The following is a 16,272-nucleotide window of genomic DNA, read 5'->3' as shown; positions in this document are numbered from 1 at the left end:
CGTTAGAAATCAATTATAGCTAGCTTTATTCGTGACTCGATCTCCCGTAAAAATTGTGGAAAGAACTAAAAAAGAAGAGATCGATCGCAAGTATTACTTTACAAATTCCAAAAACTTGAGAGCAGACTCTTTGGGAAGTTCCAGAGACATAAGCAGCGAACTCTTTTAAACAATGTATTATACAATTCCTCTCGATAGTTATAAGCAATGAAAAATACATATGGTAGACTACTAATTCAGGCTAGAAAATTTCCACGAAACCGTCAACGAAGCTCGAGTTTCACGGAAAAACCGACGATCCCTGCGAAATCCTGGACGGATTTCCAAGGCAACCGAATTTCTCTACGACTCGTTGTCTTTTTCATTCTTTGCTCGACCGTTTCGCTCTCTCGTTCAGATCGTTTCGACTGACCTTCGAGTCTCCAGCGCCAAGGAACATCAGACCTATAGCACCAGCGTACGCCAGCAGAGTGTCCACCGCCTGTTGAGTCTCGAGAAGGATCCTGGTCTCGTTCATCCAGTCCCTGGCGATCGACCTTGGCGCACCTTTCAGCAGATTCATGTAACGAAGGGTCATCTTGAAGTCCCCGCGATCGAGCCAATACCTGCGCCAAGAAATTGAACAGCCGTCGCTAGAAAAGCCTGCTAACCTTCCGCCATTTTCCTTCAAGATCGACGAGGCGATACACTTGCAACGATTCTCGTTCGAAAGAAAATTTACTCTCGTTACGTCTCAAGTGTTTCATTTCTGCGATTTAAATTCCACCTCCGTCGGTCGTGGAGAAAGGCGGAGAACAACCGTGGAAATCGGGACTTCGATTTCCGATAATCTGGAAACGTGAGCTATTTCGAGGGGGGGCTGGCGCTCATCGAAATTACCCCTCGAACGAGCAACGAACGAGGTATAAACATGAAAATTGCGATTGTCTCGGGGAATTTCTAGATCACGCTCGCTGGGATTGCCATCGAAAGGATCAGCACGAATTCTCCTTTTATACGGACAATTCCTCCAACGATAACGAGACAAAGCGCCAAGTAGCCAGGCTTAATTAACCGATCCAATCGATCTCGAGTGCTTCGAGGATCGCTCGCAATTTTTAAACTCGAGATACGCACTCCCCGGAGAAGATACATTGAAACTGGCCAGCTTCGAGCATTCTGCGAAAGAATCGCGGCTTTTCGTCCTCCACGAATATCGTTATTAAATACGCCTTCTATATCGCGAGGAATAGAGGGCGAAGAAAATGAACGAGCCTGGCCGGATCGAATGAAATCTTGCGCGGTAGAAACGAGCAATCCGGTAATTAGATTCCACGAGTTAACGACTTAATTAAGCCCGCACAAAGGAATTCCTGCCGGGGCGAACGGAAAGAAGCGCTCGAGGAGCCCCGCTGATATTGTAAACAGCCCACTCGGTTTCAATGCAGCGTCAAAGGGAAATATTTGCAATTAGATTGGAGTGAAATTGGAGTAATAAAAAAGGGGTGGATTAAACGGCCGCGTGACGAAGTGCGACCCGACGTTGTGTACACACCTAGCTCTCGATGAGAAATATTATTATACAAACTGGTGTTTTACTTTCATTTTAATCAACCGTCGATCGTTCGTCGATGGCTAAACGGATCTGATAAACATTGGAAAACTACCCTGTACACGTTGCGACAGTTTAAACGGACTTTAATTCCGCGCGAATTTCGCGATTCGTCGGCTGAAAAAAAGCGAAGTTAGTTTTTGCGCCGCGAACAAACGAGATCGCAATAAAAGTCTCCCGAAACGGGGATGGAAAATCTTCGCGGCTCAAAGTTCGGCGTTCGCCGCGACTTCAGGGCACGCCAATTGCAAAGATAGCGGGGGGGAACACTAAATCCGCCAAGTTTTAATTAGAATCCAGCAGTTTATAGGCGGGCGTAAGGTCGCCGTAACTCTGAAATGAAAACGGAAGCCGGTTGCTCCGTTTCTACCGGCAAAAACTTCGGGACACAATGCGGGACCTTGTTTACCCCGCTATCGAGTACAATCGACGATAAATAATTAATCGAGGAACGATCGACTGCAAAAAAATCGCGCTACTTCGTTGCTCTCCATTTTTTTTTTTCTTCTTCTTTTCTCCAACGAAATCTCCGTCGAGATGGAGAACGACTATGAAACACACAGCTCTCGCGCGAAGGTGCGATATACACTCGCGAGAGGAGTAAGAAGGAAATATTTTCAGGTGAAAAAATCGCGAGTGAAACGGCAACGCTCTAGGCCGGACGTTAAACTTTTATTTCCGTCGGGTGTGCACCCACGGCACGACTTACGTGATCGACCGTCTGGACACGCGCGAAACAGGTTGGTCACGAACGCTGGTGCACGCCACGCTGCAGCTGAACGTATGGCGCAGCGTACAGGGAGAAGGGACGTGAATTTTTTAAACCGGAAACACGACGCGGTCTGCGCCGCGTCTTGGAGAGAGAGAGAGAGAGAGTGCAGCAGACGTGACTGTCGGAGGACCACCTTCGATATTAACATTTAATATTTGATGAACGCTTCTGTTCTCTTGGAGAACGCGATCAGAAGATACGATTTCACGTAAGCTCCAGAGCATCGCTTTTAGCGAGGAACTCGAAATTATGTTTCCTCTCGCTTGTTATTAGGCTGGTTGCGCAAGAATTGGAGTAACCTTGGAAAGGAGTTGGATGGTTTAGTCGTATCGGTTGATCGAACCTTTAATCGTGAGAATCGAAAGTGAGAAGAGTCGAACGGCGTGTCTAATTGATTTTCGCTCGACTTCGCTGCAGAAGCAGTTCGATTCCATTCGAACTTTGCTAATTTTAATTTCGACGGGATCTTTCGCCTGGAAATCTTAACAGAATTTTGTTGGAACTTTAAGTCTGCGACCGTCCTAAGTTCTGCGATTCAGAGGGAAATATTTGAACCATCAACTGGTCTCAACGAGGAATAATTACACTTTAAAAAGAAAGTATGTAAAATTGGAAACAAAAACACCTTAGCTTACTCAATTGTAAAAGAATCCAAAGATCCACGCGAAAAAAATCGCGTTAAATCAAAGGAAACAGCTGCGCGCGTAACCTTAAGAGACTTCCCAAGTAGTAGAGATAAATAATATAGTCGGCGCGGTGTGGTCTGGCTGACCAAGCGCGGAGCCACACTACTTGCGCGACCACTTTCTAACCTGAGAGCAATTCTCTCGATTCCCGCGTGATTCTACCAACCAATTTCATTCGTGCTTCGACGCAGGCAACAAAGTCATTCGAATTAAAAGCAAACAAGACTCGTAACGCATAAAAGAAAAAAGGTAGCACGTGAAACGCAAGATTGCAACGAAACGGAAATCCCTCCCTCGAACGGATCTAATCGAAGCAACTGCATAATAAACCAGCCAATTTCGCGGTGATCAAACGCGAAACAAAAGGCTGGACCTCCTGTAGGTAGCTCGTTGGCTTCCCAAGAAACGGGACGTCGTTCTCAGCCAGTTTTACGAGCGACACGGGTTTTTGCGCCGGAAACGAGGGGCAGAAACGGCCGGAAACCGGTCGCCCTCGCGGAAAGGATTGAACAAACGATTGCGGCCGCTGTCGGGGCTGCGCTTGACGGATATTAGGGCAGGTGTTTTCGTCTCGTACAAAAGTATTGCCCACCGTTTCCGGTTCTTGGACCGTCGAGAGGGTTATTTACGAGGTCAGTCTGGATGGCGGCTCGAAAAATGCTGCTTCCGGTGGAGAGCACGACGAGAGGGCGATTTAATTGGTTAAATGACGGATGTGGCCAGGAGTTTGCCGGTGAGTTTCGCTCGATGCCTGTGATTTAGACGTTTCGAGCACGATTTCTACCCTTCGCGGTCGAATAAAATGGGAAACCGAATTCCCGCGTTACGATACGTCCTCGCAGACTTCCAAAATTCGACTCGTTCTCCCTGGTCGGCTATTAAACGCTTAATCACCGCCACACGATTGCACGCGCGCGCTCAGAGGGACGCGTCGTTACCAGCCTGCATTTTCACCGCGTAGAAACTCCGCGAGTATGTATCCTCGAACGATCTACAAGCGCGGGACTCGCGTATTTGCCCGCGTATATTTTTCGCCCCGACCTCTTCTCCACCCTTGCACCCACAGGGATTTAGTGAAGTGGAGCCGGTGAAGTAGGTCTCCGACGCGAATTCACGCACTTCCTTTTTCACCGTACAGCAGGAACGAGTCCGCGTATCTATGATATGCATATTTTGCGGCCGCGTTTTATCCGTCCACTTCTTTATGCATGCCGTGCAATTTTTTCTTCTCTTCTCTGCCCCACCCCCAGGCGCAATACACGCCAGGTAAATTCGCTGCGCCACGGTGGATCGAGCGTGTTTCAGTTGGCCCGGATGTACTTGTATTTTTTTCATCCAACTTCACCCCGTTCCACGGATGGGGCAAGGATTCTGTGTCGCGAGATACGCGGGCGGTGAGAAGGTGAAGGACGAAGAATGGCGATTAACGCCGTTCAAACATCGATCGCCGCGTTCCGCGTTTGGTCAGAGGGTAGCAATGGGTGCGACAAAGCCTCGAACGTGTCAACGAACAATGGACCGACGACAATACCGCCATCGAATCCCGCAACAGGCCACGGGTAACAACCACGGCGACAACGACAGCGGTGTCGATAAACGAATCGGCGTCAAGTCGAACGCGGGCCGGAAAATTAATTTCCTTGTTTGGGTCCCAGGCTGGTTGTTCCTCCTGGAGACCCTCGCCACCGTCGCGCTCGCTAATTAGCAGCCGCGACCCGCTTTTGCCAATCAGACTCGAACGTACTCGCGAGGCGCACGGTTACGTTTCTGCATTAGGCGTGGTAATTGCTAGTGGAGAACGTTGTAGCCTGTTTCTACGATGATCGAGTGCGAGTTCGAAGGCTTGCGATTGTTTCGAGCGATTCCGTGCCCAGTGTAATTAATATGGCGTGGAATTAACTCGCGTCTAATGGGATATTTTTTGAAATATAATGTAAAAATAATTAGTAGTAAAATTATAGATTTTGAAAGGATATAATAATGGAGAATACCATATCTTACCTAGCTCGATGGAGAATGTCGTACGTGTTGAGGGTGCTCACGTCGATGGGGTTGTCCTCGATCTCGCTCTGAGAGATGGGATTAGCGTTGTTGATTATTAAATAGCTCTGGAGGTAACTAAGCCAGTAGATGGGCAACGCTGCACCCTCCTCGGGCACCATGGCCAATCGTCGAGCCACTTCTTCGACCTGAAACCAGAGGAACATTCGACACATGTATCGATAATATTTTTCAAGGATCGACGAGTCGATGTTATTCAGTTATACGTAGACTGAGGGAATTCGAGGGAGGGATGTTTCGTCTCTAACCGCTGGAAACCGCATTTTAGCTAACAAAACAGTATCAAGCTATCGATATTCAGTGTTTCTTGTACGTTGTGGCGAGGAATAAAATTCATAGCACGGCTACGTACGCAAACACGTAAGTATGTAAATGTACTAGTGGACGAGTACGAATTCAAGAGTAAAAATAGGAGTACCAAGAAAGGTATAAAACATGAAAGAAAAAAGAAAGAATAACGAGAAACAACGAAGGTATTCCACGCTTGCACGACGTTGGATAATAATTTTCGAACGCTTAGAAAATATGGGGCGAAGCTTGAAGAAAGGGGTGATGAAAACTTTGTTAAGGATGCGCAGTGGCCATAAAAATTCTTTGGTAACTGCTGCCGCGTTTAATAATAATTTTCGAGGCGGTAAAATTCGAAGAAAACAGTAATGAAAAATTCCTCGATCCTGGAGAACGACGGTAAAAAGCTACAACGTATAATAATTTGCAACATCTTCCAGATAAACGTGTTATCTCTGGACAACGGATAAGAGACGCATGCACGTACGTACGCACGCAAGGACGACCACACGTCGACTGATACGTCCCTCGTTATCGTTCGACCATGGATTCGACCTTACAGCCGAATCGAGTAGAAATTAGAGGGGTGAAATTTCAAAACGAAGATACCTTCGTATAAAATTCTTACTCGAGTTTTAATGTTCTCAAAAGAATAAAATTACCTTGAGGAACCTCGCGCGGAGGACGTTTTCCGGGAATACGCCCCTCTTCGCGGCCTCTTCCGGAATGCCACGAATCGCTGCCACCACCAGAGGATCCTCTTTCGCTAGAAACAAAACAGGCGCAGGAGACATATTAGAAAATTTTCGATATTATTGATATTTCTTTATCTTCTTTTTTTTTTTACGTCGTTCGATGAGAAAATGCAGCGAGTGCTTTTTCATTAGACGAACGCGCAGATTGACATTTCGAATTGCTTGACGCGAGCGTATCTCATCGAAAAAAAAAAAAAATGTCGATCTCGTATTCAAATATTCAGATAGCCACATCTGAATTTCAAAGTAGCAAATTTTGTTTTACATTTCGGTCGTTCGAATTCCATTTATTCGCGTTCTAATTTGTGTCTCGCTGGAGCCAAGAATTGTAGAACCAGTGTAGAACAAAGGTTCTCGTAGGGACCACTATTGTTTTCCAACAAGTCGTATCACAACTAATCGAATGAACGGGCCCATATTTTCTAATTCAATTTCAGGCGCGCCCCTCTGATTCTCGCCTCGGTTAAAAGTCCCGCAGAATCGTGGAAATTCGCGGGGAAATTGAGCCAGTTTATTTTCACGATCGACGAACAGGGGGTGGAAGGGGTGTAAACCGTTGAAAGAGTGCGAAATTATCGTCGTTATTCCGCCAAGCAAAATTTCCGGCCGAGAATTGATTAACATCGAGCAACGTTGACGCCCAGCATCCCCCTCACACCCCCTCCTATCCTCTTTAACAAATTGCATTACACCAGATGCCGTTACTTCGCCAGGAATACATTACTTTGCAATTTTGCGAAATGCTCCGCTCGAAACGGTGATAAATGACCGGAGGGGGAAACTTTGAGCCTCACTTTTCCGAGGCCTGTGCCTAAAATTTATTCGCCCGACCGCGATACGTGCGCCCGCAATATTCGAGCTGCGGTGAACTTCTGTCGCACCTACCATTCGTTACCCGATGTTATGACGAAAATACGCGTACGTATATAAATACGCAAAGTGGTCGAGAGGAAAAAAAAAATAAAAAGGGAAATACATAAAACAGAAGTGAGTGGTTTAAATATATCTGCCACTGTGAAATGTAAAAGAAAATTGTTGCAATCGGGACGTGAAATATTTTGTTCAGATTTTCGATGAACGAAGCGTCAAATTTCTAATTCTAAGAGAGAGAGAGAGAGAGAGAGAGAGAGAATAGAATTTGTGACGAAAATATCGTTAACAAAAACTCTATTCTCTTTTTTTTTTAATAATTTCAAGCCAATTTTACAAGCTGCAGCAATTTTCATGGGCGACGCTTCGAAACGTGACTCGATTTAGTCGATCGAGGTTTTTCCGAAACCCAGTCAGCCATTTAATTCGGTTAATGAGCTCTCGCGACATTGCCAACCGTACGAATATTCATTGAGTATCGGGAACACGTAGCGCAGTTGGATTTTCCCCGTTTTGTTTCGACGCTGGCGTCTACCGGAAGGTAGATAAAAAATGACCGTAAATCTTCTGAACCGTGTACAGATAAGGCTCGTTATAAAAAGAAGCGCGACGGAAATTAAGAAAAAAGAACGGAGAAGAAAAGAAGTAGGGAGCTTCGAAGCTGAAGATCGATTCTGTCGCCCCAAATTTGAAAGAATAAAAGAAGAAGAGAGCCTCGAAGCTGGAGATCGATTCTGTCGCCCCAAATTTCGATTTTCTACCCTGTTAACGCGTCGAATCGCCATCAGGATAATTTAAACGGAAAACAAAGGAGGATTTAAGTCATTTAAGTCTCCGTGGAAACGTAGAGAAAATTAGCCAATCGATCGAACTTAATTTGGGCAATGGCGGGTTAAAGCCGGTGGATAATAATCGTCGACGCCAAACGGCGGAAAATAACGCGATCAGAGATTCTGAAACGATTTTACGGTGATTTTAACGCGTTATTATTTCGCGTGTACGCTTAATGGTTATATAAATCACTGCTGGCGAGTGAGCTGCGTTTGAATATCTGATAATACGAGGGGTCGCGATCTATCCCAACGAATTTACAGACTGCTCGACGATTTCAGAATTGTTCGATCTGTTACAGACTACTCCACTAAGATTCGATCAAGAATTACAAACAATTTCGTCTTCATCCACTTCAACCATCGACGCGAGCTCCACGCGCAAATAAAATATTAGTTAGCGTTATCGAAAGACCAAAAATTAAACGAAAAAAAAAATAAAAAACCGTGGTAACCAAAACGGACGATGCGATAAACAGTCTATCGAATGGTTATCACGATTAAGCAGCTGCTGGGCGGTCCTTGCATAATTAATGCGGGCAACACGCGAACACGCGGCACGAAACGGCTAGCAAAGCGTTCATACGCGTTCGCCATCGGTTAAGTCGTAAATCTTCTCGCTTACCAAGCCTCCCGTGCTACCCCCTGGTCGCGAAATTAAAACGATCGCTACACGATTTTTCAGCAACGCTGTGTACACCTTTGCCGCCCGCGTACAGCGATAAAACACAGGGAAATACAATGGTCGCGCGACCAGGAATACTGATTCGCGTGACCTGTTTGCGGGGTTGTTCCTTGCGAGGCACTTTCCTCCGCCAGGGGGTGAAAAGAGTCGCGCGAGGCTCGCGTTATCGCCGTTTTGTTGGACTCGTGGAAACAGTTCTCCAGATTCGTGTGTTTGATATTACGCAGATGAAAAAACAGCTGATTTACAAAGATTTTACACCATTATTTTATAATTAACTTGTGATACGCAAGGGTGATGTATTTATTTCAAGCACTCCAGTAACAATTCCACGCTGTAGCATTCAAATTGGGCAGAATTCTCTTTTAATCGATACGAAGACTGACGTTCGGTTGTAACGAGGGTTGAAACGAGATTAAGGGCGCGAACTCGATAACAGCAGCTCGTGAAGTCTAACAATATTAATATATATACGCACGTATCGACTAATAGCAATCTAGGAGAGGGGGTTCGTGAATTAGCTTCCACGCTCGCGTATAAAATATATGTCGCGTGAATAATAACGATACCGTCGATCACGTGTAATTACAACCTCTGCGCATGAGTTTGCAGAGAGATAAACCGTAAAAAAATATTTCAAACAATATAAAATCGTGCGAAGAAAAAATTTTATATTTTTCCCTCTTGGATATTCAGTATCTTATTCTTCGATCATCCTAATTTCACGAACGTGATAGAAACGAAGGTAATTTCGCAGCAAATATTAAGATACAAAATGAATTACTCACGTGCCGCTTTGGTGACGGCCTTGATTTCCGGTTCCAGAGGCCTGATGATGTCCTCCACCCGAGCACCTGCTGGCGCGGACTTAACAGCTCGTGCCAAAGCCAGACAGGCTGACCAAAGAATCTGAGCGCTCGACGCTTTTTCCTCCTCTTCCTTGCGTTCTAAAACCGATAAAAAGAGAAAAGCGATGAGCAAAATTAACGAGCCAACGGTAAACATGGCAACTCGGGTATCTAACTTTCGCGATATCGCAACCACGAGAGGGAAGCTAATAATTATACGTCGCGTGCAAGATCTTTAGTTCAGTTAAACCAGCCTTCGTTTCGAAGAAAAATGATACAACCGTTCCAGATAACGCAGACACGGAGTGATTTAGATTCCAGATACGCACAAACGCCAGGATATTCAAAATAAAACTGACACATTAATTTAATCTCGCCCAACTGCAATGTACACTTCGTGGTAGAGGAAAGAACTAAAATTAGCGATGAATTTTCGCAGACTCTTTGTCAAATTTCGACTTTTCCTAAAACTTTTCTCGTTCGAGACAAAGAAACAGTCGAAGGTAGTCGAAAAGACAGATTCTCGTCTGAAGAGCACTCGAGCATCCCAGAGCTCTTCTTATCTCTGCGTCTTCCTCTGGCGTTAAAAGTCCAGAGGATCGCCTGGTTTCCCCGCTAAATAATGGAGCCAGGAAGTAGCGCGTGTCCGCGGTTTCATCGAGGGACATCCAGCCGCGCAAATATGTGAAGGGACGTCGAAAGGGTTTACGGACAGGGCCATGACTGAAAGGGAACGTGCAAGGATACACCGTTTGAAGTGGCCGGGCGAGAAACGGAAATTTCAGCTAGAAAGCGACTGATTCGATGTGCCTTTTAGTCAGACCAGAGGCTTTTTAGTCGACAGGCCTTTCAACCGTGTAATACCTTCTGAAGTGTAAAATGTCTTCCGAACGTGCCGCGACCGTGACAAGAAAGACACGGGTGGACGTCGCGGTTTTACGTAGCGAAATTTTTAAACGAGACTATCTGAAAATCGTATCATGGCAAGTGGCGTGTGTCACGAGCGAGCTGAAGGAAATTTTTCGAACAAAACACACGAGAAATGTAATTTCTTTGGGTCCTCATAGAGAGTTACGCGACTGTACTTATCCTCGTTCTATCGTGGTATTTCGAAGGGAATTAATTTTACAATACTCCTGAACGAGCGTACTATCCAATGTTTACGGTTATAGTCCGCCCACTTTGTAGTACCCCTTTATGGAAAGCACTTACGTACGCGTGTTCCCGGTGACGACCGTGAAAATATTATTTCCCTTCGAAATGCTAAGTGCCTCCCGCTTTCGTGAACGAGTGTACAGTTTTTTTCTTTTTCGCGTGAAATATACGGTGCAGCGAGCAATCGATGCCAAAGTAACACGGAAGCTAGAAGAAATAAAAAGCGTAGAAAATAAAAATTTCAAAACCACCGCTGAGACGTCCGGAATTTCTCAAAGGAAAATCTCGGTCGAGCGTCGTAAGGATCGATCGAGTGGCCCAGCCACCCTTGGGATTCGATCGTCCGAATACCGCGCGGTACGGCCTTCGAAAAGGTGCCGCGGAACGGGGTTACTTCGAGCAAGTTATCCGGATTGACGCGTATAATAAATCACCAGGGCGAGAGCACTTGATCCAGATGGATCTCGTTTTTCTCGCGGTCGACGTTAACGACAGCGCTTGACCGGCGGGACACCCTCGCCGCGAGGGGGTTGGTCGATTTGCAGTTCGTCAATTGCGGATTGCAACGAGGATGGGACAAGAGAGAGTGTTTGCGGGGCGTCTAATTGAACTTCGATTACGCACAAGGACCGTGGTGGATTTTATCGCTGGTTGATGAGGATGGAGACAGTCTTTTGATGTTCCACAGAGTTTTTAAAAGTTGAGTAAAGACAAGGAGTCGAGGGTAGGAAATTGATCATCTTCGTTGTAGTTTGTAATTAAATTTGTAATAATGGAAGATTATTATGTACAAAGTTTTCCTCTGACTATATAATAAAGTGGCTGGTTTCATCAAATCCCATGATAACGGATCATGGGCAATATTTACCATGAAATCGCTTAATTATCCGTCGACCATTGTTACACGAGATTCCAATCGATACCGTGACAGGAACTAGGGTGATTATTCAGAGGTTTTTGTAATGTTCGCCGCAGAGGATCGACGTCGGGGGTGCGTTTCGCGACGCGACAACCTATCCCTGGGGTGTTCACGGATGATCGAAAAACTGCGAGGGGTAAATTAAATTAGACGGGCGAATTTCACAGATCGCTACGCGTCGCTCCGTTTCCACCCCCCCGTACGAATGGTCGCACGTCCAAATTGTTTTCGAAAAGTGACACAGAATGAAATCTCTCTCGTTCGTTGCGTTCCCCGTTCCACCCTCTATCGTGGCTCGTTTCAGGTTTACCCATCGTAGCCGGTGGCTATCGGAAAACACGATCCGCGTGTGTTCTATTTTCTTTTATGATAGTTGTCAGTTATCTATTAGCGCTTAACCGAGTTCTCTACTGTTCGCTTGTTCGATGCAAATATTTTCCTCCATTTCTAGTCGCAACAGTTTTCCGATTTAAAGGATCGAACGAGCTGAGCTGTATAAAATATACGGCAAACCACGTCGCAAACATGCTTGATTCAGCGGGACGAAACGTCGCGCTCTAAATTCGCGGGGATAAATCAGAAATTCGACCAGGAACTTCGGCCAGCCGACAAACAAGTCGCGTGGAAGTGCGAACGACGCGATCGATCGTCGGAACTCGGTCGTAATCCGATTATACAAAAAGCTGGCTAGTTTCTAAACAAGAACCACCGGCTGCAAGGGTGGGAAGGCTCGCGAACGACTTTCGAATCTGTTTTCTTCGGACTTTCCACCCGTGGGTGGAGGGAAACGTTACGTCCGCCTGGACGGGTGCGAGCCAACCATGCGGAACAGCCAGACGAAAACCTCGGCCAGTTCCAAAACCTCCAACGGACGGGATTACGTAATTATGCGGATGCAACTTGGACCAGAGCCCTTTCGAATCGAATTCGATCGGATCGCGAGGCTGAAAGTTCGCCTGCGCCTCGTGACGTAAATAGAAGATCCATTTCCATCGCGATTGTTAACCCTTTCAGATCGAACTACCACAAAGAATTTTGTGAAAAACATTTCTATTTGAAAGATATTTAAAAAAAAACTCAGCCACAAACGAATCGAGCGTTGGTTCTCCTTTTACCTTCGAACGCAAACCCTTGAACCCCTTTCTCTCGAGGCGCCTTCATTTTCTCGGCACTCGTAATCGTCCAGTATCGCGGAGTGGAACACGTAAATAAGAATAAACGCGACGGTTCGCGAGAGGACCCTCCAGTATTCCTGGATCGGGCGTTTTCATAAGCCTGAGTTTGCTTATTCGATGAAAGCGCCGCGCAAGCCGGAACGGGGTAGCGTGCAAGGGGTGAAGAGCTGGATGCCGCGTTTCCAAGGATTACTGTCTCAGGGAAATCACCGTGAAACCAATTCGTGCTGACGTTCGACCGCTTTCACCGGATTTTTATTCCGTATACGGATGCATCGACGTCAGAGGATGCCAAGTCGCGACGAAAAGGGGATGTGCTCGTACGAGTCTGTTCCCCGTGAATCAACGTCAGACAACGATAACCAGCGATAGCGATCGACCAAGTATCGAGTCTTCTGAATCGTTCTCCAGTCAACGATTAAACGTTTCTCTTCAAAATTTCATCGAGCATCGACGCATCCGTCAAAGTGACGCTTAAACAATAAAACCCGCTGTCGCTGCTAGGGATGGCGGTGGTTGTTTATGAGGGTGGCACGCGCAAAACCGAGGTTAAATCGACGAGGGATCAAGCTCGACGAGCTGTGGCCTGTCCGTGTGACGTTTCACGCTTCGAGAGCCTCAAAAATTTCGATAGTCGAATAGGCTTTCCACCCTATTAGCCACCCTTCGCACCACCCTTCCCTCTTCTTCGCGTTTCTCTCAACTGTTCCCACCGTTTCACTGTTCTGTTGTTTCTTTAATGCATTCGCGCACTGTTGAACCAATTCGCATGCGGATACCATTTCTTTCGATGGTATTTATGAATACACCAATCTCTGCGTAAACATCCGCAGTCCACCCGTCACAATTAGCGTCAGCTCGCGTAAAAAGCTACGGTCGTGTCGTAACGTACGGAGCAAAAAACGTTGATAACGCGAACTGATGTTACGTCCAGCGCGATGCGACTCTTTTTCAGCGGGGTTTCGAAAAAACTTCGCTGCGGTTTTCCCAGGTGTCAGCGTACCCTCGCTAATTGACCAACCGAGTAACGCTCGTAATTTCTGGACACGGGGCGCTTAATTACTCGCGTAATTAATCGCCATCCGTGGCTGGGAAAAAGCAAGGAATATCGCTGTCACGATTCCATCCCCATTGGGGAAACGGGGGTGGTTCGAAACTCTGACGCAATTCCGCTCGAAAGACACACCGTCGGTCAAACGTTTCCACGTTCCATGATGATAATTTAATGACGGACGTTCTCGCGTCTCTTTTCCTCAAACAACTTCGATTCTATCGCTGGATTCAATCCCAATATTTGTCACCGATATTTTCGTATCGATGTGATATAAAACAGATTCGTACAAATTTATTTATAACGCGCCATCGACGTGAGGCAATATTTTCAGTAGCAATAATGACTAATTTGTAAAATATCGCCGCTTTTTTAATCGTTCGACGGTTTCGAATTGGGGAACGATGTGAAATGGTCTTCGTACAGATTTATCTGTACGAACGCTGCAGCTTTTTAATCTCTCGTGTATTTATTACATCCGACAGATGAATCTACGCGAATGAAACGTCACGTGAATACATTACAGTGAAATTTTCGTTGCCTCCAAATAATATATTCTCGATCATCCGCGAGGAGATACTCCTCGAAATTGTCCCGTCGCGTCTTCGATATTTCTGCTACCAGTAGCAGGGGTTGGTTCCTTTCGCGTTCAATTTAGATCGCTCGAAGTGTCAGCGCACGGTAGCTTCGCCAGGCGAATATAATGAATGCAATTAATTAGTGTACGTACATTAATGTATACATAATCTGTGTTTAACTGCGCGAAGCCTCCGGCCCTGGCAACGACACGTGTGTACAACACCAATATGTAATCGCGTTTAACATTTGCTGGGTGCTCGCGAAATTTGCCCGATAAATTGGGAGCTTTACAAGCGCGCGTTAATTAAATAAAAATGAAAACACGCTAACCCGTAACGTACGACGCGTATCGAACGGACGACGATTCCTTTAATGCAAAATTCGTGTATTTTAATGGCCGTTGAATAGGCTGACTCGTTGAATAATTAATCGGAAATAGCAAGGCTAAATACTGGGCGCAACACACGGGAAATTCCGGGCCGGATGTAGCGTCGAAACGACGCGCGAAGGCCAACGACAATCGTCGATCGTCAATCTTCCGCGTGGCGCACACAGCGGAAAAAAGCGGCGGGGCTGAATGGGGGTGGCACGCGTGGCGAAAACATTTTTGCAAGCAATAAACGTCACTCCAGCTCGCGGAGAGGGTCGTCAAAAAGCCAGAACGACAATCTCCTCGTCGATATCGGCCAATCAATTTCGCCGCCTCGGCCGCCCTCGCGTGCTTTTTGATTTTCCATCGTTCCCAGCCGGACGGGCCATTATCCTCCCTGGCGACGATTTATCCAAGCGGCTGTGAAAATTCCGCCCGTGATTCCTCGTGGCCCTTCGACCGCGTTTTCCACGGCTGATGGTGGATAGAAAAGGGATGGAAGGATATCGTTGGCTTGCTGGGCTGATAAAAGACTTCTGATTACTGGGCGCCGTTCGATGGTTGTGGAGTTTGATGATGGAACGTCGTGAATCGATCAAATCGATCGATCGTCGTGCTGTTGATCGCGATTGGTGATGATAGTTGTTTGATTTATCGATGATGGGAGTAGACTTGGAGAGATCCAGCTGAATCAATTATCGTCTATTCTAGAGTTTTATGATCATTTTGGGACGAGTGTGAATTGTTTAAATTTGCATTTAAATTGTTATCCACTGAATTGAGAGGAGAAGTTTAATTTTCTGTCCCTCGCGTATTATATCATTCTGGATAATTACGCAAACCCTCGAAATTAATCGTTCTTTTTTCCCATTCGTTCAAAAAGTAATCTCAGGTGATTCATCTTCGCGTCCAATGAATTGTCCATTCCGCAGTGACAGATTATCTTCTCCACGGAACAAAGAAGAGCGAGACTCTTATAGGTTGCCGCTGCCACGATTAATCTTTAGCGAGCCTTCCGTACGCGACCCTTAAATCATCCGTTTCCGGGCTATCGTCGAGCATCAGCCTCGAAATCGAATCGTTCCAGCGGGACGAAGATCGAAACGTAGTGTTTTCGGTCCTCCACGAAGGCGAGGTCGAACGAAAATGACTTCGACGAGTTCAAAGGTCCTCGTTCTCCTTTCCATCGTCGATTAAACGAACTTCGAACACCACCGTCGTCTTTCGAATTATTTTCACACTCGCGAACGCCCACGACGGATTAAAAGTAGCGAGACTCTTCAATGTAAAATCGAAAGGGTGAGAATGAAACGTTTGAGTCGATGATAGGGCGCAAGTAGCGATCTATCGCGGGGGGTTAACGAGCGATGCGTCCAACGGGGGTTGGAAGGTTAAATTACAAAGGAAAACTAGGAAACAGTGGTGCCACGTTCGAGGAAATATACAACGTAGACCGCATTGCACATCTGCATGCCGCAGCTGCATGCTGCCACAGTCTGTGCGGAGCGTACGCGTATGCAAAATTCAGAAGAACCCTCGTTGCCCTCCTCACGCAGCCATTTACATTCGCCGGGACGATAAGGGTACGTGCTGCAACAACAACTCGAGGGCAAAGAATCAGCCCCCGGGACTGGTTA

At 46.3% G+C, this 16,272-nt stretch overlaps 1 protein-coding gene across 5 annotated transcripts in view; it reads right to left on the bottom strand.

Annotated features, from left to right (window-relative positions):
- Positions 1–16,272, bottom strand: part of Mitofilin (inner membrane mitochondrial protein mitofilin) — a 31,576-nt gene that overhangs the window by 1,831 nt on the left and 13,473 nt on the right. For 2 of the 5 annotated variants that reach the window (XM_076903234.1, XM_076903236.1), the window contains exons 11-14: positions 9,327–9,485; positions 6,061–6,164; positions 5,051–5,238; positions 413–605 (exon numbers count right to left, since the gene is read on the bottom strand). In XM_076903234.1, coding sequence (XP_076759349.1) covers positions 413–605; positions 5,051–5,238; positions 6,061–6,164; positions 9,327–9,485 — 644 coding nt within the window. Of the gene's footprint in view, positions 1–333; positions 606–5,050; positions 5,239–6,060; positions 6,165–9,326; positions 9,486–16,272 lie in introns of those variants that run through there. The other 3 variants (XM_076903237.1, XM_076903233.1, XM_076903235.1) reach the window with 2 other exon arrangements.

Source organism: Xylocopa sonorina, chromosome 10 (genome assembly GCF_050948175.1).
Source record: "Xylocopa sonorina isolate GNS202 chromosome 10, iyXylSono1_principal, whole genome shotgun sequence".
NCBI lineage: Eukaryota > Metazoa > Arthropoda > Insecta > Hymenoptera > Apidae > Xylocopa > Xylocopa sonorina.
The sequence above is the reverse complement of the archived record's forward strand: the minus strand, read 5'-3'. Positions and strand labels throughout refer to the sequence as shown.